Here is a 24,337-nt window from a genome sequence, read left to right on the forward strand (position 1 = left end):
GGGTTGCTAACCTAGAAGCCACTACCAACGATTTAAAAACTGAAATAAAAAACATAAAAGCAGACATAGCAAACCTAAAAAAGTTCAAGCAAATAATCGAGATAGGGGAAGAAGAAACAGGGGAAGAAGGTAACATTACACAGTCTTTACCAAATAATAATGAAGATTTTATTGATCTCATTAACAAAGTCACTTGCCAACAGTGGTATGTCAATATAACTATTGTCATATCTTCCTCCCACGAGATCAGTACTATAGCCCTAATTGACTCAAGAGCACATATAAACTGTATACAAGAAGGGTTAGTCCCGACCCAATATTTTGAAAAAATAACCCAAAAGTTAACAGGAGCAAACAGGTCAAGATTAAATGTCAACTACAAACTTTCAGATGTTCACATCTGCAACCAAGGAATCTGCCTCAAACAAATGTTCATATTAGTAAAAGACTTAAACACTGAAATCATTCTAGGACAACCTTTCCTAGAACTCATAAAACCCTTCACTGTGTCAAACCAAGGAATCACAACCAATATCCTAAGCAAACAAGTTCATTTTGAATTCTTCGAACCAGCTAAGACAAAAGAAATAGATTTGCTCAAAACAGTTGCTCTATCGAAACAATCAACTATAAGCCTAATCCATAATAAACAAAAGCACCTCCAATATTTGAAACAAGAAGTCATTCACAAAGCCATTGAACAGAGACTCCAAGATAGAACCATTCAGAAACAAATTTCTAACATCAAAATCCAAATTAAAAAAGAACTCTGTTCAGAATTTCCTGATGCCTTCTGGCATAGGTGTAGGCATATTGTCCGTCTTCCATATGAACCAAGTTTCTCAGACAAAGATATTCCTACCAGAGCTAGACTTATTCAAATGACTCAAGAATTACAAGAGGTATCCAAAAAAGAAATCCAAGATCTTCTTAACAAAAATTTAATAAGCAAAAGCAAGTCTCCTTGGAGTTGTGCTGCTTTCTACGTCAACAAGAATGCTGAAATAGAGAGAGGAACACCCAGGCTAGTCATTAACTACAAACCCCTGAATGAAGCCTTACAGTGGATCAGGTACCCCATCCCCAATAAAAAATATTTACTCCAGAGACTTTACCAAGCTACCATCTTTTTCAAATTCGATCTCAAATCTGAATACTTGCAAATTCAAGTTCACAAAGAAGATCACTACAAAACTGCTTTCACCACACCATTTGGTCATTACGAATGGAATGTAATGCCTTTTGGATTAAAAAATACCCCCAGCAAACTTTAAAATATCATGAATGACATCCTCAATCCTTTCAGCCAGTTCATAATAGTCTACATTGATGATGTCCTAATTTTCTCCAAAACCATGGAACAACATTTCAAGTACCCAAGGAGTTTCTTCCACACCATGAAAACTAGTGGGCTAGTCCTCTCGCAGAAGAAAATGGAGTTGTTCCAAACAAAGGTTAGATTCTTAGGTCACTTACCAAATTATTCCTATAGAAAGGTCTATAGCATTTGCTGACAAATTCCCTGATCAAATTCTAGACAAAAAACAACTACAAAGGTTTTAGGAAGCCTCAATTATGTCGAGATTTTATTCTCTCGTTATGTAAAGATCTTTACTAGCTCAAGAAAAACCCCCTGGACTTCAAATCTACCACGTGAGTCCGGACATCAAGAAGCTTGTCAAGGAAATCCCTTGCCTAAATCTAGCAGATCCAACACTCTTCAAAATAGTAGAAACTGATGCCTCAGAATTTGGTTACGGAGGTATTCTTAAACAAGTCCAAAATGACAAAGAACTATTAGTCCAGTTCACTTCAGGAATTTGGAACCCTGCTCAACAAAACTACAGTACCATCAAAAAAGAAATTTTATCAGTAGTCCTTTGTATTCAAAAATTTCAAAGTGATTTACTAAACAAAAAATTTTTAGTTAGAGTCGATTGTAGTGCTACAAAACAAGTTTTAAAAAATGATGTTCAAAACATTGCATCAAAACAAATTTTTGCAAGATGCCAAGCCCTTTTATCAAGTTTTGATTTTGATATAACTTATATTAAAGGAGAAATGAATTTAATTCATGATTTCCTGACCCGTGAATTCTTGCAGGATCCCAAAATCATATCTGTAATCATGGCTCCCAAAGAGCCTCCCAAAGCAAAAACCAGTATTAAATCAAAAGACACTTATACCAAGTCTGCCCCTTTAAATCAATTAGTCAAAGTTTCTCCTTTCAAAACAGGAGTTGCAAGTGTCCCCTTCACCTAAGTTGTGGCTAGCCAGTCGACCCAAATGGTCTCGAATACAAGGTCCTCCCAACTTCTTACCAAGCCCAGTTCTTCCACAACAGTTTCCCAACCAGTTCTTTCCCAGAACCTTCCCAAGAGCCAATATGTTCTTAAACAAGCTTATCAAGACCTTTTTGCCCTAGATGACCAGTTCACCAAAGGTTGCAAAACTCCTGTAGAAATTGCTCGAAGGGTCTTTTACAAAGATTGAAATTTTTATTCCCCAAATAGTTCAAAAACCCAAGAGTTTTATGAATTTGTTCTTGTTGATACAGATTCTATCCATCTCAAGCAGAATTTTGACAAAAATGATCCAAACCTTGTTGCTCATACTTCAGTAACCATCCTTCAAATAATCAGCTCAAAAGATTGGTGTACACATCCCCTCACTCCTAAACGGTTCTCCCAAACCTACCAACCACAAGAGTACCACTATTTTGATTATATGGATGCATGGCACCATGTTTTCTTTTATCAAAATAGCAAGAACCAATATTCATGGTTTTTCTGTTTTGACTACAAGTTCTCAAGCCAAATCCCCCATTGGTTCCCTCGATGGTGGACCACCTATGGGCCAATCCAAGATATCCTACCAGATCCAGTTTTTGATGCCTTCAACATATATTGTCAGCATACTGAACAGATCCCTGAACAACCTGATCTTATGAGATTCTTCATCCATTGCCATTTGGCTTGGATTATGTATTGGGAATATGCAATCGAATGGGCGGAAAACCCCGACTGTTCCATCCCTGTTCTCATAAGAAATTTTAGGGTCAAATGGTGGGATAAGTGTGACCTTAGCAGGTGCACCCCTGAGGCCCTCATCCAATCAATCACAAAAGTTACTCCTCAAGTAGCCCTTTCGAAAAAATTAGACAAGTCTAGCAACAGTAGACGCCTTAAATTAAAGGCCAAACAAGCAGAAATCGAGGCCCAGCTTGCGGCCCTTGATATTGAAGAAGGAGAAGGCACGGACTCCAGTGTTGGGTCCATAGACCCCCATCTCCATGAAGGCCAGTTTGCTCAAGAACCTGATGATGGGCTGGATTTCATAAGCCAACAGTTCTCTTCTTCGTCAGCAAGATCCACCAGACGCTCTATGGGCCAGACATCCAGAAAACTAGGCCATAAGCCCACGGGTTAGTTTCCAAGCCCTGATGTTGGAAAATCATCAGCCATGACGACACCAAAAGAATGGCACAGTAGTTGACACGTGGCTGTATCCAAAGATGTGTCCCAGCTACTATCTCTGGTCTTAAGCCACCACTGGGCCTAGTCCAATACAGTGACCCAGTCTAAACCAAACCAATGAGGAAAACAGTGTTTTTACACGTAGAATGCCTCAGTGCGGTTTTTGAAGATTCTTCTCAACTTGTCCAAGATCCACCAACAAAGTAGTGAATAGTAAAAAGTCAATTTTACTGTAACACTACCTTCCAAAGTTACTTTCGGCGCCTTTGCCTCCGAAGTCAAAAGTTTGCCTCAAGTTTCAACAGTCTGGGCCCATGCCCACATGCTTACTCCGCTCTGCCAAAGATTCCTTCAAGATAAGGTTACTTTCGATGGAAAAGTAAAGCATCCAAAGCTTCCCAAGCTCTATAAGATCCCTAGTCTTCTCAAAGCAAGAGGAGGAGAATTTTGGAGAGAAAAAACACAAGTACGCAGCACCTCTGCGACCCAACTCTTCAAGTTCTCTTGCATCAAAGGATCTAACAGAGATCCCTTTAAAACATTTTAATTTTATTTCTTCAAGTTCAAAGTGTAATATATATCAAGTATTCTTCAAGTGTTATTCAAGTGTTCTTCAAGTATTCGTCCAAGTTGTAACTCAAAGTCCCAAGCCTTTATCTCAGGCTTTCAAGTTTCCTTCAAAGAACCTGTAAGTTACCAGTTACCTTCAAGTTTACTTCAAAGTCCTGTATCAAGATTGTAATTCAAGTTCTCCAAGTAATATATAAGTTCAAGTTTTATTTCTTCAAACTTTACTTTCAAAATATTTGGCCGGCTCAGCCGCCTACTTTTGCACAGCAAAAGACTACCTGCAAAACGGTAGACCGAAGAGGGTTACCCCCTCCGAGTGCAGCGACCGGTCCAAATTAAGGACTGCAGCACCTGCTCCGCACACAAGGCAATTTTCAAGCTTTCACTTGTATTTATTTTCATTACTGCATATTTTTATTGAGCATCTTGGATAAAACTACTGGTATATATATATATATATATATATATATATATATATATATATATATATATTGATTAGGTCAATCAGACAAAAAGTGGTGGATCCCTAATCTTGAACCACAAGGAGAAATGAGATGGCCGGGCCCAGAGAGTGACTCTGCTGATGGTGGGATTTGGGTCCTCTGTAACACAACATGGCATGTAGTGCATCATTCAATAGCCTTGCATGCTCAGATTGCGTGTCCAAACATACAGAGCCATTGGATGGTGCACTACACACCATGTCGTGCTACAGAGGAACCCCATCCACTAATAGTGACAAGCCAGAAAAATGGCCGGATTGCCCCTATTATTGCAAGGCTACATGTCCTACCCAACACAATGCATCTTACTGTTTTATATGGCAATTGGTAAGGCCCAATATCTTTATAAAAAAAAAAGAGTAAATTACATGGGAGGTGCCCATTATTTGAGAAAAGTACATAGATATTTCATTTTTTCATTTTTTGAAAATAAACGTTTGGGGTATCTAAACAAGTTTAAAACTAGTCTGGTACTCTGGTGTAACTAACCAAATGGATTTTATAATATTATACTTTACTCAACATGATGACTATTCCACTTCCAATCTTGGATCCAGATCCTCTACAGCCCATGTATAGCAGCGATCTAACCGGTCCTGTGATATGAGCATGACACGGGTAAAATTGATGATCCAACGGTAACTTTTAAAAACTGTGAGTTAAGACGGTTTAGCTATATGACAAACTCACCCGAACCGGTCTATGTTTACCAAGCCGGACCGGTCAACAACTTAAACAAATGAAACGATTTGATACTATCGTCCCATTTTCAAAATCTGATAACCCTAAGCTTTCTCTTCTTCCACCTCGTTCGAACCCACCCCCATCGTCTTCCATCTCTTGCACTCTCTTACCTCCTCTGGTCTGGCCAATGTCGAAGTCGTATAGGTCTCTTCATCGTCTTCCACTTTGTGAAGAGACCCTGTTGGCGAATCTCGAAGGTCGGATTCAAAAACCCAGAAGAAACCCACCCGCATCGTCTTCCTCCTCTTGCACTCTCTTACCTCCTCTGGTCTGGCGAAGGTCGAAGTCGTGTACGTGAAGAAATCCTGCTGGCGAACCTCGAATTCAAAAATCCTGATCTGGATCTGGGAAAGAAGAAGAAATAGGGGAGCTCTGTACTGTGGGAGAGACCCAGCTTCGCTCTCTCTGTTTGTGTGTAGATGACAATGTAAGCATCTCTCTCTCTCTCTGTCTGTATCTTTATCTTTCTGTTATCTGTCTCTCTCATACTCGATCTTCCTTCTTTGCTTTCTTATACTGTTAGTTTTCCCTATTAGTAATGAACCTTAAAGTTATTTCTGGGTCTGCTATTTTTAGGATTATTAGGTGGCGTTGCTATCTGGGTTTTGTTTTCTTGGTTTGATTTTGATTTTGCTCAGTCTGTGTGAAGCTGTCAACGGCCAATCTGGGTTATATTTATGTTTTATGTTTCTGTTTTTCCTTTCTATCCCTATTAAGATTGATTGTTCATGTGGATGTGGATGGAGATGGGCTTGGTTGGTTGTTTATTCATATTTGTTTTACCAATCCATTCTGCCCAGTGGGTTTGAGAAATGAATATCAAGGAGGATTCTGGTATTTCTTGGGTTTAAGAGAGAAAAAAAAATAATGTTATTTGTATGGACTTGTCCATTGGGTGATTAGTGGATCATTGCCATCCTTACTGCTTATCATATTTGATTTCTTGTTGAATCCTTTACAAAATAAAAGAAAAAAATTGATGATCAAGCGAATTAACTATATGCCCTGGTTGGTTTTCCTTTTGGCCTTGAGAACTTTCATGGTTTTCAAGTGTGCAAATCCTTTGTGTTTGATATTAACAGATGTAATGTGTCGATTATGTTCACAGGATTCAAATCTTTCACCATTCAAAGTACATGGTTGAACTCGACGTGGAGATCCCTTCTTCTTTTAATCCATTTGCTGAGGCTAAAGACTGGCTCCACTTGGGGAACGGATAACGTACACATCAGTATACAACAGAGGAATTGAAAGAAGAGCTTGACAACAGTGCAAAGGCTGAAAGCAGAATATAATTCTGAGAAGATACTCATGGCCCTCAAGAAGGAGTTTTGCTATGATGGTAATCTTGTGGGGACGAGAAGTTGGGGGGGGGGGGGGAAGGCTGGCATTATTAAGAAAGAACAGATCAAGATATATGGCTTCTGAGAGCTGAAGAATTTGCATATATTATGACTCTGGTGTATGATGAGATGTGGATTTAATCTCATTTTGTGAGATTTTTGTATTTAACTTTTGTGTGGTTGAAGTTCTAAGTGGGTTGTTTGTGTGAACTTCTTGTCTTTTATCTTTCATGGGGTAGTTGAGGGTGTCATTACTCTAATATGGGTTGTAATGAAGCTTTTACCAGTATTGCTGAGAATAAAAACACCATTTATGGTCTTATGCATGTTTAGTGAAATTTGAAATATGTTTCTTGATCATTTTTTGTGATGATTTCTCTTTGCCAGCAGTGTGGTTGTGCTTTGTGCTATGAATTGGATGATTGTTTAACCAACTGGTTAGTTTTGGAGCCCCTTTCATCCATAGTAATTGTACAAAAACATAAAAAGATTTGGGAGAGCTATAGTTGAGATGCAAGGGCCTCTGAATTTACTTCTCATCTTCTTCTTTTTTTTTTTGTGTTTGTCTAAAAATTATATCCAGTTCTTCTCTTTCATTTCTGCAAAACATGATCTCTATATCAAACCAAAACACAGGAAAACCAGGCTTGGTCCCTTTATGGATAACATCAAATGGCCAGTGCAAACTGTTGTTCCCGGAAGGCCTTGTACCATTAGTCTTTGGCAAATCTGAGGAATACATATAATTCAAAAGTAGAAATCAAACCTAATCGGACAAGGAAAGAAATAAACCAAATATGACGCTGTATGAATCTCGATGGGGTCGAACCATCATCTCCTGGGAACAAACCCAAGTGCTCTTCCTTTTTGAGCTAAAGACTCACCTATCTGTATAAACCTTCTTGTGAAAGTATCACATTCCTTTATCCCATGAATCATGAAACTCTTTTTCTTTCTTGGGTTTTGAAACAAGGTTTGTGGCATCTGAATGCACATAGATTACTGACTTTTGACACAACTTACTTAACCAAAATCAAATCATTTACAAATTTTAATAATAATACATGGCATAAAATGGAGGCAGTTGAATCAGAAACAAATGGACAAGATTTAACTTATATTGCAACATCAAACAAAAGGGCAAAGTAATAAGCCGGAAAGAGAACAGATCTGAGAAAAAGCAATTTTGCTTATATGTCTAGGATTTCTAAGGGTAGAATATGTGACCTAAAGTACAGCAGTTTGACCATTCCTGTTCTGAGAAAGAATACTCTATTTCTAAATTCTCACTTGTTCATTGATTTATATATTCTTGTAGAAAGGTTAGCAAGGAGATGGAATTCTAATCTGCAAAAATTTCAAGAATCTGTGCTTAGTCCACTACTATATTATTCATATTATAACAAACTCCAAAGTTTTGGTTCTTCTATGGAAGTTGCATGATACTAGACTCTGGAATATTGAATTGGCTAGACATTCTCAGTGGTTCATTCCACACTGTACAGCCTTAGGCAAGAAAAAAAATACACCATCAAGGAAAGGGATGTTACCACTCTTAAGCAAATTCCATCCATATCCACAGGAACAATCAATCCAATCAATCTTAATTAGGGAAAAAAAAAGGAAAAACAGAAACATAAAACATAAATATAACCCAGATTGGCCGTTTGGCAGCTTCAAACAGACTGAGCAAAATCAAAATCAACCCAAGAAAACCTAGATAGCAACGCCACCTAATAATCCTAAAACTAGCAGACCCAGCAATAATACAGGACGAACAACTTTGAGGTTCATTACTAATAGTGAAAACTAACAGTATAAGAAAACAAAGAAGGAAGGACCTAGTCCAATGGCTCACCCAATCTACCAATGAATGGCCAGGGGAACTGTTTACTCTGCTTTGGGACATTAAGCATTTTTTGGGAGTTTTTCACAGCTTTAACTTATGTAAACAAAATAGAGCTTTTGTGTTTCTTGCTCATAATTTAGCTGTTCAGGCCAGATGTAATAGATCTAGTATATGTACTTCAGACATTTCTGCTCTTTAATTATAATTATAATTCTCTGTATCAAAAAAAAGAAAAAAGAAAACAAAGAAGGAAGGTCGAGCATGTGAGAGAGAGATAACAGGGAGATAGAGATAAAGAGAGGCTTAAATTGTCATCTACTCACACACAAACAGAAAGAGCGAAGCTGGGTCTCTCTCACAGTAGAGTTCCCCTATTTCTTCTTTCCCAGATCCAGATCTGGGTTTTTGAATTCGAGGTTCGCCAGCAGGGTTTCTTCACAAAGTGGAAGACGAGGAAGAGACGTACACGACTTCGACCTTCGCCAGACCAGAGGAGGAAGACGATGGGGGTGGGTTTCTTCTAGGTTTTTGAATCCCACCTTCAAGGTTCGCCAACAGGGTCTCTTCACAAATTGGAAGACGATGAAGGGACGTACACGACTTCGACATTGGCCAGACCAGAGGAGGTAAGAGAGTGCAAGAGACCGAAGACGATGGGGGTGGGTTTGAACGAGGAGGGAGAAGAGAAAGCTTAGGGTTTTCAGATTTTGAAAATGGGACGATGGTTCCAAATCGTTTCATTTGTTTAAGTTGTAGACCGGTCCGGCTTGGCAAACATAGACCGGTTCGGGTGAGTTTATCATATGGCTAAACCGTCTTAACTCAAAGTTTTTAAAAGTGACCGTTGGATCATCAACTTTACACGTGTCACACTCATATCACAGGGCCGGTTAGATCGCTGCTATACATGGGCCGTAGAGGATCTAGATCCTCCAATCTCATATTTCCACGGCAAAGAGCAAAACCCAGGGTTTGGCAAAGAATCGCCTATCATCATTGCCGGCGGAGATCAAAGTGGTAATGGAGGAAATCCAATGGCACTCTCTCTCCTGCCTGATTTAACGATTGTTCATCGTCTTCTATCTTAGGGTTTGAAATTTAAGATTGAAGACAAGAAGGGTCTCCCTGCTGCAGTGAGCAACTTTCCCTGTTACTGTGTGTTTGTTTACAACCGAACGTAGCTCCGATGATGCTCACAATTTTTGTTTCACCTGTGTGTTGCGTTCCGTTCTCGGCGTCTTGGAATAATTTTAGTTCTTGTTTCGTTTCTTTGCTTTCTTGATTTATTTCTTCTAGATCTGTCTGTCGGTTTTTGTTTTCAGATCTAGTTTAGTTTTGGTTTTTTTTTTTTTTTGTTTCTTCCGTTTTTCACCTTTCTTGTTTCTTGCTTGCTCTGCTCCGCCTTTGTCTTTAGTTTTCATTTTCGTCTGCGTGCGCTTGGTTTTCTTTTTATTGGACTTTTTCAAGAGATGAAAACAATGTCGATTTGATTAATTAAATTAAATTTTCTTAAACAGCACCTTACTTGCCTTCAGTTAATGACATCCATTCCTTCTCAGCTCTTAATTACACTGAGAGACACAGAGAGATCAGAAATCCCAAACCTTGTCTTTTAGTTAATGACATCCATGATCAAGACACAAGATCCATTAATGCCGAATTATTACAATTACTTCTGGTGCAAAGAAGAAGAAGTGTTATTTGCAAGTGAGTTCTTTCCAGAATGCAAGGAATTCCCATCATTCTAAACCTTGCGTTGCTTCTGAAGCTAAAAAACCAGTCATGAGGACTAATCTAATGAAACCAGAGAGCACTTCAACAAAGACATGTGGTTTGAAAGTAGAGAACCCAGAGAGTGCTCTATGTTCCAACCTAAATGCTGGTACAAATTTCTGATTCCTAGTTCAGGAAAGTAAGAGACAAGGGAGCCACTTTCATGGGTTCTCATTTCCCAACCCAGAGGATGGAGGAAGAGATTCCCTTGAAATGAGAAAGACCCATTTCTCCCGTTCTGGAGAATAGGATGAAGACTCAGACCGAGATTCCCAGGAATGACCAAGAAAGAAACCCTGAACTCGACGCCCGACGAAATCCTTCTCTTTTACCCTTGCTTTGTGAAAGAGAGGACGATGGACAACGAAACCCAAATGCCGGATTCCGACGGAAACCGTGAATCCAACTCTAGTAGCCCTTGATACAGATTGTCGTTTTTGATCTTTGTCTTCTTCGTCTTCTTCATGGAACGGGACGATGCTAACCTTAATATTCATGTTCATGAAGATTATAGGATCTCTATTGCAAGACCGATTGTTTTCAAATTTAAAATTTTTTTTTGTTTAGCCGTGGAATTAAAACGAAATTGAAAGTTCAACAATCATCGTGTTGGGTAAAGGATAATATTGTAAAATCCATTTAATTAGATATGTCTGATTAACATTAAACTTGTTTAGATACCCCAAATGTCCATTTTCCAAAAAAGAGATATATGTGGTGTACTTTTCTCAAATAATGGACACCTCCCATGTAATTTACCCAAAGAAAAAAAAAAAAAAAAAGTAAAGCCCAATATCCGTCCCATCCTTTTTTTTTTATTTTTTTGGCTCTCTTCGACCTTATTTCTCTTGTCTTTGTGCGTCAAGGATGAAAACTTGAACAGAAAATGCTTCTCAACCACCCAACACTGCAACACAATGCAATGAATTAATCTTACTATTTTATATGGTAAGGCTCAATATGCGTCTCATCCTTTGGATTTTTTTGGATCCTAGTACTCTCGTCTTTATTGATTTGACAGGGATATATTGGTGTGGACTTCAACAGGTGAGTTGGGAAGCAATTAGCAAAAACACGAACAAAAATAAAAACAGAGTAAGATGACACAGAGATTTAAAGTGGTTCACACACACCAATAAGATGTACTACGTGAAGATATTTCACTATATAATGGAAGATGAATACAATGGAGATCTCTGAAGAACATCCAAAAACAACACTGTTATACTCTCCCTAAAACCCTAATTACGAAAAACCTCAAATCTCACTCACTTTACAATAAAGTGGATAAATAATATAAATACTCTTCGGTCAGATCAGGTCGATCTATCGGGTCAGCTATCAATCACAGACCTCTGAAAAAGTTCTATTCAATTCACCACAAAAAATGTTCGACCGAATCATTTTTCGAAACGGATACAAGAATTCGAAACATACATAGCAAGTAACAAATGAAAATTCAACCTGTCAAAGGCTCATATCAAACTGTAACCAATGAGAGTTCATATTGGTTGCACCATTCTGATATGTTTTATCCTTAAGATCTACAATTTTTTTGGTAAAATAAAATCTCTTATTTCAAGCTAAATATATTATTAAGGAAATATCTGATTAAGGAGAAAGTTTTTCTTTCACCACATGAGAAGATTCAGCCATCATCCTAGGGTTGTAAAACATTCCCCTTATTTACGAATGGTTCAAGATATCTCCAATGTTGAGGTATACCCTCTCCCACCCATATCCGAAAGCTATGGGCAAGAAAAGTTGCAATCAAAGAATTCTCTTTTACTGTGGCTTAAAGAAAACTCAATCATTTCATATAGTCCAATTCAGCTTATCTTTCGCGGGGAAAAAACAAAACAAGGGGGGTAGCCTATATATCAACCAGCTTTATCATCCCGTCTTATCTCAATTGGGCTCCAATTTATTTCTTCTAAAAAGCCATTCAAAATACAACCTTTTCCTCTCGTGAGGTGGGAAAGGATAGAAAGGGACAGCTTTCTATATCTGCAGTGCATCTCTGTGCTTTGCTAAGATTATTTTAAGAGGTCAAAACTTTCTATATAAGAGTGACATGCTTGTCTTAAATCGAGCCATTCATACTGATAGAGGTAGAAAGCAACATTATGACTGCACTTTGCACCGTGCCACTATGGCTACTTCCCCTTCTAGCTCTCCTCCCATTGCTTCTCATTCTAAAGAGCAAACATGTGAGAAGAACCAACCTTCCTCCTGGACCTCCTAAACTTCCCATCATAGGTAACTTGCACCAAATTGGTGAGCTGCCTCACCGCTCTCTATGGCAACTCTCTAAGGAATATGGTCCAATCATGCTTTTGCAATTCGGACGCATGCCTACACTAGTAGTCTCATCCGCTGAAATGGCAAGTGAGATTATGAAGTCTCATGATCTTGATTGTTGCAGTAGGCCGGACTTGATGGGCCCTAGAAGGCTCTCATACAACAACTTAGACATTGCTTTTTCACCTTACAATGATTACTGGAGGGAGATTAGGAAGGTCTGTGTTATAGAGCTCTTTGGTGTGAAGAGGGTGCAATCTTTTGGTTCCATTAGAGAAGAGCGAGTTGCTTCAATGATTAGCTCAATTTCGAAGTCTTCTTCAACTCCAATTAATCTGAGTGAGATGCTCTTGACCCTTACTGATGATATAACTTGTAGGATTGCTTTTGGTAAGAGTTACAAGGGGAGAGAATTTGATAATGGGCGCTTTGAAGAAGCTATGAATGAAGCCTTCGCTATGTTGGGTAGCTTCTCCGGCACCAATTTTTTCCCTTATGTAGGATGGATCTTAGACAAGTTCACTGGACTCCATGAAAGGCTTGAAAAGTGCTTCCAACAATTTGATGATTTCTACCAAAACGTGATTGATGAGCATCTCAACAATGAGAAAACAAAATCAGAGCAGCAAGACATCATTGATGTCTTGCTCAAAGTAGGAAGGGATCATATAGGTGCAGCTCCTCTCACCCATGATCATATAAAAGGAATCCTTATGGTAAGCCAGCATAACTATAGCTTACTCTTCTCTCTCTCTTAAATTTATGAATTATTCTTAATAAATGTTGTTTATTCTTTTTTCAGAATATATTTTTAGCTGGAGTAGATACTAGTGTTGTTACAATAGTGTGGGCAATGACAGAGCTTGTTAAGAACCCAGAAGTGATGAAGAAAGTACAAGATGAGGTTAGAAGCTCTGTTGGAATGAAAGGAAAGGTTGTTCAAGCAGTTGTTGATCAACTTAAATACCTTAAAATGATGGTAAAGGAGACTCTAAGATTGCATCCTCCAAATCCTCTATTGGTCCCACGGGAAACCATTAATCATTTTACTATTAATGAATATGACATTTACCCCAAAACAAGGGTCCAAGTGAATGCTTGGGCAATTGGGAGAGATCCCAAATGTTGGAAGAACCCAGAAAAGTTCATGCCAGAGAGGTTCATGGATAACTCAATTGATTACAAGGGAAAACATTTTGAGTTGTTGCCTTTTGGAGCAGGTCGAAGAAGTTGTCCTGGAATACACATGGCTGCTTCAATGATTGAGCTAACACTTGCAAATCTTCTGTATGCCTTTGATTGGGGATTTCCTGATGGGATTAAGAAGGAAGATATAGACATGGATGAAGAAGCAGGTCTTACTGTTCATAAGAAAGCTCCTCTTTCCCTTTTGCCTATTAGCCATAGTTGGGATTCAGAAGAGAATATTGCCTCAATTAGTGATTGATGGACTATATTCATTACTTGACGCGATAAGCACTACCCATCCCCCCCCCCCTCTCTTTGTTGTATCCAAGTTCATAGTGATGCTCATTTTTTGTATAGAGAGGCTGACCACGTTGCGGATTTCTTGGCGAAAGGTGCTGTAAAGACCGAAACCCCCTCAAGTAACTAAATCTTAATCTTTCTAATGGCAATGTCGTAGGGTGGGACTGCTTCTCTAACTTTATTTATCCTGGGAATGCCCAGGTTTTTGTTTGTTCTGTATTGTTTTTCTCTTCTTTTCTTTAATGAATCCTTTTAATATATATATATATATATATATATATATATATTTTTTTTTTGGGGGGGGGGGGGGGGAGTGTGGCAAATTACTTATTTGTCATTGACTGCTTCGTCAAAATGATTTCTTCATAAGCTACCTTGAAGTGAGTTCGGATCAGGTTTCTAAAACGCGAACTTGAGTTCTGACTCTCGACAGCCCTTAGCCAACGTTGTTTAGATCCTCTCCCATGCTGAGCTAGCATGATGCATGCGTGGGAGAGGATCTATCTCGATTCCTAGCCAACGTGTGGTTTTTTCACAACTCAAGAAATCCCCAATGAGGGTTTGTCCAATTCAGATCTTCTATGGCGCGCTGCCCGTAGCTGCCTGAGCGACCCAAACACAGGGCGCAGCGCAATGATCGCCTTACCCCTGCCCAAGCGCCTTGCCCGAGCGGGGGTAAGGCGGTCATTGTGTTGCACCCTCTGTCTACTCTAATTAGGCCGCTACAGGCAACGTGCCGTAAAAGAACTGGATCCCGGTTTGTCATTGTCTTAATGTGTTATTTAAGGAAAAAGGTTACATGTATGGCAAAGCATGGTGCACGGTCGTTTTTGAAATCCTTCCATTGGAATAAAATCACAAATATAAATCCCAAAGCCCAACCCCACTAGTTACGAGGAGAAAACCCACTAAAGAACATCCCCATTCCCAATAAGGGGTGTTTTATCCATAGCTTGAAGCTGATCCCACACCAAAGCAAGAGTTGGAAAATTGAGGGAAGGAGCCACAAGCAATCATATAATATGCATCGTTATCGTCTCCTGTTCGCTGCCTGAACAGGATCGTTCTATCCCCTCACATCGGGGCGCGAAATGACCACCTAAACCCTTTCCCGAACACACTGCCCAATGGAAGTTAAGTCGTCATTTCGTACACCATATGAGGGGACAGGACGGTCCTGTTCGGGTAGCGAATAGGAGAGGATAAAAATTACATATAATATAGAGGAAAAAAACCAAGGCCAGCTTGGAGGATCCGACATTATATCTGATCCGGTCACCAAATGTAGAAAGAAGAACTCCACATAGGTTCCAATTATCAACCCATAGACAGGTAGAAGACTCATCATCAATCAAAGTTTTAAGTGCATCCGCCGCCATAGGCCTAATCTTGAGGAGCTTTCTTCAAGTCCAAAATGCATCTAAGACATAATAAATAGTCTAGATAGAGTTAGACCAATTTGGATCCTCTACTGCCGAGCTGCCCGACAGGACTATGCTGCCTAGACACGGTGAGGTGTGCAATGACTGCCTTATCCCTGCCCGAATGCCTTACCCGAGTGGGGGTAAGGCGGTCATTGCGCACCTCACCATGTCTGGGCAGCACGGTCCTGCCAGGAAGCTAGGCAGTAGAGGATCTAAATACTTAAGATATTTAGAGTAAATCCATTTAACCCACAAACCTTTTGGTTTAGCAGCTAACTTCCACAGAAGCTTCAAAAGCCCAACTTTATTCACTTCTTTCACCCTTCTCAAACCCAGATCACCCTCTATCTTTGGGAGACAAACATTGGCCCAGCTAATAGTATGCAAGAATTTATTGTTATCACAACCTTTCCAAAGAAAAGCACTCATAAGAGCCCAATCTTCTTGGTGATAGAGCTAGCTAGAAATCCCAAACACACCAATCCAATAAAGATAAGATGCCTGCATAACTGATCGGATCAACTCTAGCCTACCAACATAGGATAGCAGGCTACTCTTCCATAATTCGAACCTTTTATTTAGACGATCGAGAATGGGGGAGTAGTGATGGACCCCAAGCCTAGAGGAAATCAAAGGAAGGCCAAGGTACGTGATGGGAAGCTTTCCAATCTTACACCCCGCAATGCTCCTAAGCTACTCTTCGACATAAACGAGGATCTCAAAAACAAAGATCAAAGCCTTGAGAGGATTAACAGCCAAATGTGACATATCTACAAATAACTTCAAATAGAGAGATTGTGGAGGCTTCAGAGAAGATAAACAATTTCGTCATAAGCCAAGCGTGTAAGTTGCATCTCCTTACATTTAGGCATAGGTTCCAAGTGATTTTGATTGGCTTTACACTTAAGACAACGTGCTAAAAAGCCAATGTTTTTCTTTCTTTATTTGGTAAAAGCAAACTTGTTAAAAATTTGTTAACCGATTGATTCTTTCTTGATTCTGTAAAAGCAACTTGTGAACCACTCACTAAGAATGGATAAATGGATTAACAGGTTACTAAGTGAAAAGGAAAGGCAATCTGGGGATTTAAAAACAAGAGGGTAGAAGGAGATGTAAAAGTTTAAAAGTAGGGGAGTATTAGAAAAAGAAGTTTAAAGGAGGGGAGTTTTAGTAAATATATGCTAAGTGTAGGGGAGTGATAGTAATTGCCCCTAATAAAAACTAAACGTGGTTTGCTGAGGTTTAGCCATGTACATGTAACAGGAACATTCCTACTATGGCTGTAACAGCGAAATTTTATCCAGTCCGGACTTGGGAGTGGGATGATTAAATTTTAAAATAATAAAAAGTGATTGATAAACTGTATAATTCTGCCGTGTTCTCTCAATAAAACTCAATCTAGATATTACAAGGCATATTGAGACTCTTAGAAATACCATAACCAAATCACATGAGAACTCTTAGTGGATCGGCATCCATATATATCACATGTGATAATGCTCTAAGTCACATATGATATGGAATCTACATCGCTAATCTTGGACCACAAGGATAAACGAGATGGGCCAAGAGACTGACTCTGCTGATAGTGACAAACCAGAAGAATGGGTTACCCTACTAAGATCCCCGAAGTGTCATTGTAAGAAAGAAAATGCTTCTCACCCATCCAACACACTGCATTTTTTTTCTCATTGAGACTTTTTCTACTTCTATTTTTAGTGAAGATGCAAAGTTTTTATTGAATTGACAGGGTTATCTTTGGTGTGGACTTTAACAGGTGAATTGGAAAGCAATTAGTATTGTTAGAACAAACACCAAACAAAAACACGAACAGAAACAAAAATAGAGCAAGATGACCAATTTGGATCCTCTACTGCTGAGTTGCCCTGCAGGACCGTGCTGCCGAGACATGGTGTTGTGCACAATGTCCGTCTTACCCCTACCAAAACGCCTTGCCCGAGTGGGGGTAAGGCAGTCATTGCGCACAACACCGTGTCTGGGCAGCACGGTCCTGCCGGGCAGCTCGGCAGTAGAGGATCTGGATCCCAAGATGACACAGAGATTTAACATGATTCACACACATCAATAAGATGTGCTACATCCACGGGCGAAGCTGAAGATATTTCGCTAATGAAAGATGAATACAATGGAGATCTCTCAAGAACACCCAAAAACGGCAGTGCTACACTCTCCTTGAAACCCTAATACGAAAAAAACCCAAATCTCACTCACTTTACAACAAAACAGGTAAAGAATATAAATACTCCTCCATCAGATCAGGTTGATCATATCCATCCGGTCTGCATCACAGATTTCAAAAAAAAGTTCCATCCACATCGTCATAAAAAATGTTGGAGTGGGTCATTATTCGAAACGGGTACAAGAATTCGAGACATACATATAACAATTATCAAATGAAAATTCAATCTGTCAATGGCTCGTACCAAACTGTAACCAATGAGGATTCATATTGGTTGCACCATTCTAATATGTTTTATCCTTAAGATCTACATTTTTTTTGGTAAATTAAAAAATCACTTATTTCAAGCTAAATATATGATTAAGGAGATTGAAAGTTTTCTTTCACCACATGGGAAGGTTCAGCCATCATCCTAGGCCGTAAAACATTCCCTAATTTATGAATGGTTTAAGATATCTCCACTGTTGCGGGATATCCTCTCCCACCCATCCGAAAGCTGTGGTCAGGAAAAGCTGCCATCAAAAAATTCTCTTTTACTTTGGCTTAAGGAAAACTATTCGATCATATGATTAATCCAAAAAGTTTCCTATGGTCCAATTCAGCTTCCCCTTCACGGAAAAAAAACCCAAGGGGGGAGGTCGCCTATCGAACTGGCTTTATCAACCCGTCTTATCTCAACTTGGCTCCAATTGTTTTCTTTTAAAAAGCCAATCAAAATACAACCTTTTCCTCTCGTGAGATGGGAAAGGATAGAAAGAGACAGCATTCTATATCTGTGCATATCTGTGTTTTGTTATACTTATCAATCTCATTACTTGCGTGGCAGTTGCTAAGATTATTTTAAGATGCAACATTATGACTGCACTTTGCACCTTGCCACTATGGCTACTTCCTCTTCTAGTTCTCATTCCAGCATCAGTCTGGATCGATTGATCATCGTATAAGGCCCTCAAGACTCTGCAGAGATCCATCCGACCTTCTCTCAGTGCTTGAACCATCTTCTCTGCAGTGTCCAAATCATGGAAGCCAACCACAAGTGAATTTAAGGTAATGCATGCTTCAATTCCTTGATCCAGAATCTGTTCCAACACAAACACGATTAAGTCTTTGCGATCAGCTCTAGCACAGAGCTTGATCAGTACATTGTAGGTAATAACAATGGGCTTGGACGCCGAACTCGAGCATTTCGTTGAATATCTGTTGCCATGGTCGGACTGTGATTACTACTAACAGGGGCACAGGGGCACATAATGCATTTGAAGAAATGGGAAGAAACAGAAAATGAAATCCATGGTGTCCATATAGTCCGGAGCTTTGCTGGTCCAATAGCTGAGACGCCGGCAGCTTGATACACGCAGAGATGGTGGAGACTCCGGTGGTGGCCGATGGTTCCCATCCTCCTCTATCTCTTGTTTCTTCATTTCCCTCCAAAGCAAAACAGGGGAGGGATTGAGATGAATGGATTGGATCCGCTCTTCCATCACCGTGAAACGAAGAGCTAGCACTGCGCCGGTGTTTTGCAGATCGACTTTGTGCATTCGGGAAGATACAACGGCAGGAACGAGCTCTGTTCCCGGTGGATTCTGACCGACGAAGGAAGGGACGAGCACTGCTGCCACGATCATTGAAGCAACCAGATTCTGCTCCATGGCTGCATCGTTGAAGGTCTGGTCTCCATGATCCACGACGACATCAATCCCAGATTCCTGCTGATCTGGAATCTGATCCATCAGGGCAGGGATCGAAGAAGGAAGCGACGTTGTCTCCCTAGGAACCAGTGGGGTTTGGTTCAGGGCAGCCGAAACCAAATCCGTGGAGTTGGCATGTGCATCGTCGTGCTCCCTGAGAATTGCACCTTCCATTGTGTCAAGATAGTAGATCCTTTCGAGTTCCTTGGCGATTTCAACTTCAAGATATTTGAGCAACGGAGAGTTCGGATGGTATTGTTCCCATGAATAATAACTAAGCACCAAGCTGTTGTAATGGGAGAATAGATCCATTTGGTAGGGGAAGGTTCAATGAAAGCACCAATGTTATGAACCTGGATCTGGGAAAGAAAATGATCCGGCAGGTCGGACCAAATGATGCACCTCTGTGAGCAGAGGACTAGAAGATAAGCGAAGAGAGAGAAGTAGGAGAGACCAAAGGGGAGAAGAAGCAGAGGTAAGAGAACAAAAAGAGAGTGAAGAAAGGGATTTGATATATTCATTCATACCCTTTAACAAACAATACCTTTACATTATATAAAGCCCTACTTAAAATTACCCATCTATCCTTCAATGTTAATTACCCATTTATCCTTAACAACTAAGGGAATATCCTAAAGCCTATGATCGTATCATTCTCATTCTAATAAGGAGCAAACAAGTGAGGAGAACCAACTTTCCTCCTGGCCCTCCTAAGCTTCCCATCATTGGTAACTTGCACCAATTTGGGTGGCTGTCTCACCGTTCTCTAGGGAAATTCTCCAAGGAATATGGTCCAATCATGCTTTTGCAACTTGGGCGAATTCCTACACTAGTAGTCTCATCTGCTGAAATGGCAAGCGAGATCATGAAGTCTCATGATCTTGATTGTTGCAGTAGGCCTGACTTGATGGGCCCTAGAAGGCTCTCATACAACAACTCAGACATTGCTTTTTCACCTTACAATGATTACTGGAGGGATATGAGGAAGGTCTGTGTTCTAGAGCTCTTTAGTGTGAAGAGGGTTCAATCTTTTGGTTCCATTAGAGAAGAGCAAGTTGCTTCAATGATTAGCTCAATTTCGAAATCATCTCCAACTCCAATTAATCTGAGTGAGATGCTCTTTTCTCTCTCTCTCTCTCTCTCTCTCTCTCTCTTAAATTTATGAATTATTCTTAATAATTGTTGTTTAATTCTTTATTTTTTTTCCAGGATATATTTTTAGGTGCAGTAGAGTAGAGTCTAGTGCTGTTACAGTAGTATGGGCAATGACAGAGCTTGTTAAGAACCCAGAAGTGATGAAGAAAGTACAAGATGAGGTTAGACGCTCTGTTGGAAAGAAAGGAAAGGTTGTTGAAGCAGTTGTCGATCAATTTAACTACCTTGAAATGGTGGTAAAGGAGACTCTAAGATTGCATCCTTCAGCTCCTCTATTGGTCCCACAGGAAACCATGAATCATTTTACTATTCATGGATATGACATTTATCCCAAAACAAGGGTCCAAGTGAATGCTTGGGCAATTGGGAGAGATACCAAATATTGGAAGAACCCAAGAGAGTTCATGCTAGAGAGGTTCATGGATAACTCAATTGATTACGAGGGAAAACATTTCGAGTTATTGCCTTCGGAGCAGGTCGATAAAGTTGTCCTAGAATACAAATGGGTGTTTCAATGGTTGAGCTAACACTTGCAAAGCTTCTGTATGCCTTTGATTGGGGCTTTCCTGATGGGATGACAAAGGAAGATATAGACATGGATGAAGAAGCAGGTCGTTCCGTTCATAAGCTCGCTCCTCTTTACCTTCTGCCTATTAAACATACAAGGGATTCAGAAGAGAATATTGCCTCAATTAGTCATTGATGGATTATATTCATTGTTTGGTACGATAAGCACTACCCATCCCCCATGCCCACCCCCACCCCCTCTTTGTTGTATCCCAGTTCATAGTGTTGCTCGTTAATATGTTGTATAGAGAGGCCAACCACGTTGTGGATTTTTTGACGAAAGATGCTGTAAAGACTAGAAACTACCCCCTCAACTAAATCTGAATCTTGCTAATGACAATGTCATAGGTGGGCTTGCTTTTTTAACTTTATTTGTCCCAGAAATGCCCAGGTTTTTGTTTGTTCTGTAGTATTTTTCTCCTCCCTTTTCTAATGAATCCTTTTAAAAGGAACAAAAAAAAAAAAAAAGGATCTTGTCCAGCTGTGGCGGGAGTTGGAGGCGGGAGCTGGATTGTCCAGCCTCGCTAAATGACAAGAAAAACAAGGGTGGGGTGGTCATTTCACCAATCGGTCCCACCTGGACCCCACATGTGAGTTGACCACCCCACCCCTATTTTTTTTGTTATTTAGTGGGGTTGGACGATGAAGCTCCCGCCACGACTGGACAGGAGCCAGGTCCTATAGTGCAAGCTATATATACTTACACAATAAAGAGGGTGGATGGGTAGTAATTATTGCTCTTATCAAAAAAAAAAAAAAAAAGGTAGTGCTTTTGCGTCAAATAATGAAAATAAAAGATTTCAGAGAATCCCATCAATTACTAATTAAAGGAAAATCTTATCATAACTAAAATAATGAATTAATAAGTAGTAACTCTTTTAAGTGCCCGCTTTTTATTTTATTCATAAAAGTTATTTAATACATAGATGAAAACAGATTTAAATAAAAAAGGTTTTCAAAATGGAAATGAAAATAGGATTCCTATTACTAATTCAGGCAATATTTTCTTCTGAATTCCAAGTATAGATGATAGGCACAAGGTAAAGAGGAGTTTTCTTATGAATAGCAAGACCTCCTTCTTCATCCATGTCTATATCTTCCTCCGTCATCCCATCAGGAAAGCCCCAATCAAAGGCATACAAAAGATTTGCAAGTGTTAGCTCAACCATTGTAACACCCATGTGTGTTCCAGGACAACTTCTTCGACCTGCTCCAAAAGGCAAGAACTCAAAATTTATTCCCTTGTAATCAATTGAGTCATCCATGAACCTCTCTGGCATGAACTCTTCTAGGTTCATCCAATATTTGGGATCTCTAGCTATTGCCCAAACATTCATTTGGATCCTTGTTTTGGGGTAAAAGTCATATCCATTAATACTAAAATGATTTATTGTTTCTCGTGGGACCAATAGAGGAGATGGAGAATGTAATCTTAGAGTCTCCTTTACCACCATTTTAAGGAATTTAAGCTGATCGACAACTGCTTGAACAACCTTTCCTTTCTTTCCAACAGAGCTTCTAACCTCATCTTGCACTTTCTTCATCACTTCTGGGTTCTTAACAAGCTCTGTCATTGCCCACACTACTGTTAGAGCACTAGACTCTACTGCACCTAAAAATATATCCTGGAAAGAAAAACAACAATTATTAAGAATAATTCATTAAATTATTTAAAAAAAAAAAAAAAAAAAAAGAGAGAGAGATAGAAAAGAGTAGGCTATAGCTATGTTGGCTTACCATAAGGATTCCTTTTATATGATCATGGGTAAGAGGAGCTGCACCCGTTTGATCTCTTCCAACTTTGAGCAAGACATCAATGATGTCTTCCTGCTCTGCTTCTGCTCTCTCATTGTTGAGGTGCTCATCAATCAAGTGTTGGTAGAATTTATCAAATTTTTGGAAGCAATTCTCAAGCCTTCCATGGAGCCCAGTGAATTTGTCTAAGATCCAACCGACATAAGGGAAATAATCGGCACCAGAGAAACTACTCAACATAGCATCAGCTTCAGCAATAGCTTCTCCGAACTTACCATTATCAAATAAGTCTCTCCCTTTGTAAATCTTACCAAAAGCAACCCTACAAGTTACATCATCATTGAGATTAAAGAGGATCTCACTCAGATTAATAGGAGTTGATGAAGTTGATTTTGAAATTGAACTAATCATTGAAGCAAGTTCCTCTTCTCTAATGGAATGATAAGATTGCACCCTCTTCACACTAAAAAGCTCTTGAATACACACTTTCCTCATCTCCCTCCAGTAATTATTGTGACGCCCAAAAGCAATGTCTAAGTTGTTGTAGGAAAGCCTCCTTGGACCCATCAAATCAGGCCTATTGCAACAATCAAGATCATGAAACTTCAAGATCTCGCTTGCTAATTCAGCAGATGAGATAACTATATTCGGAATGCGTCCAAGTTGCAAAAGCATGATTGGACCATATTCCTTAGAGAATTGCCCTAGAGAGCGGTGAGGCAGCTCACCAAGTTGGTGCAAGTTTCCTATGATGGGACGTTTAGGAGGGCCAGGAGGAAGGTTGGTTCTCCTCACTTGTTTGCTCTTTAGAATGAGAAGCAATGGAAGGAGAGCTAGAAGGGGAAGTAGCCATAGTGGCATGGTCCAAAGAGCAGTCATAATGTGGTTTTCTACTTCAATAACTATGAGTGGCTTGATTCAAAACTAGCATGCATGTACCCCTTATATAGAAAGCTTTTGCCTTTTAAAAAATCGATTAATAAATACAAAAAAAACGGACTGTCCCTTTCTATCTGTCCTGCCCACCTCACGAGGCAGAGGTTGTATTTTTAACTGGCTATTGAAAGAAAAATATCAAAACCAACTCAACGCATTGAGGGTACCCATGTGTGTGATTAGAATTCTTGCTGTGCAAGTCACATTTAGTATCTAGTCACCGCTTGTTTGTGCTGCAAGAAACAGAAATAAAAAAGTCTTGAATCCGGCTGCTAAGTCATCTTGCGTGGTATCCAAGTTGTGTATCTCCGCACTTTCATAGAAGGAAAAAATATCGCGCTGTGTGCGCTGGGTGTGTGGGTTTAGTCCCATATCGGGTGTGTGAGTGTGATGTGTACATGTTGTGTGTATTCATCATTCCATAATCCTAAAAATCAGTTAATCTTTTGAGATTATTGTATGATTTGTGAGATTACACTTTCATCGAAAAAAGTTGCGTATATCTGCTATTCTATATAGGTATTGAACCCAATAAACTACTAGCTTTGTTGCCAACATAGGAAAC

General features: G+C 39.6%; 1 protein-coding gene across 1 annotated transcript in view; it reads right to left on the minus strand.

The window, feature by feature from the left end:
* Positions 1 to 23,719, minus strand: part of LOC122665145 (cytochrome P450 71B10-like) — an 81,080-nt gene extending 57,361 nt beyond the window's left edge. Inside the window, exon 1 of the mRNA XM_043861218.1 lies at positions 22,819 to 23,719. Coding sequence (XP_043717153.1) covers positions 22,819 to 23,715 — 897 coding nt within the window. The 5' untranslated portion in view covers positions 23,716 to 23,719. The remainder of the gene's footprint in view (positions 1 to 22,818) is intronic.
* Between the last annotated feature and the right edge of the window lie 618 nt (positions 23,720 to 24,337).

This window comes from Telopea speciosissima, chromosome 6 (assembly GCF_018873765.1).
Source record: "Telopea speciosissima isolate NSW1024214 ecotype Mountain lineage chromosome 6, Tspe_v1, whole genome shotgun sequence".
Lineage (NCBI taxonomy): Eukaryota > Viridiplantae > Streptophyta > Magnoliopsida > Proteales > Proteaceae > Telopea > Telopea speciosissima.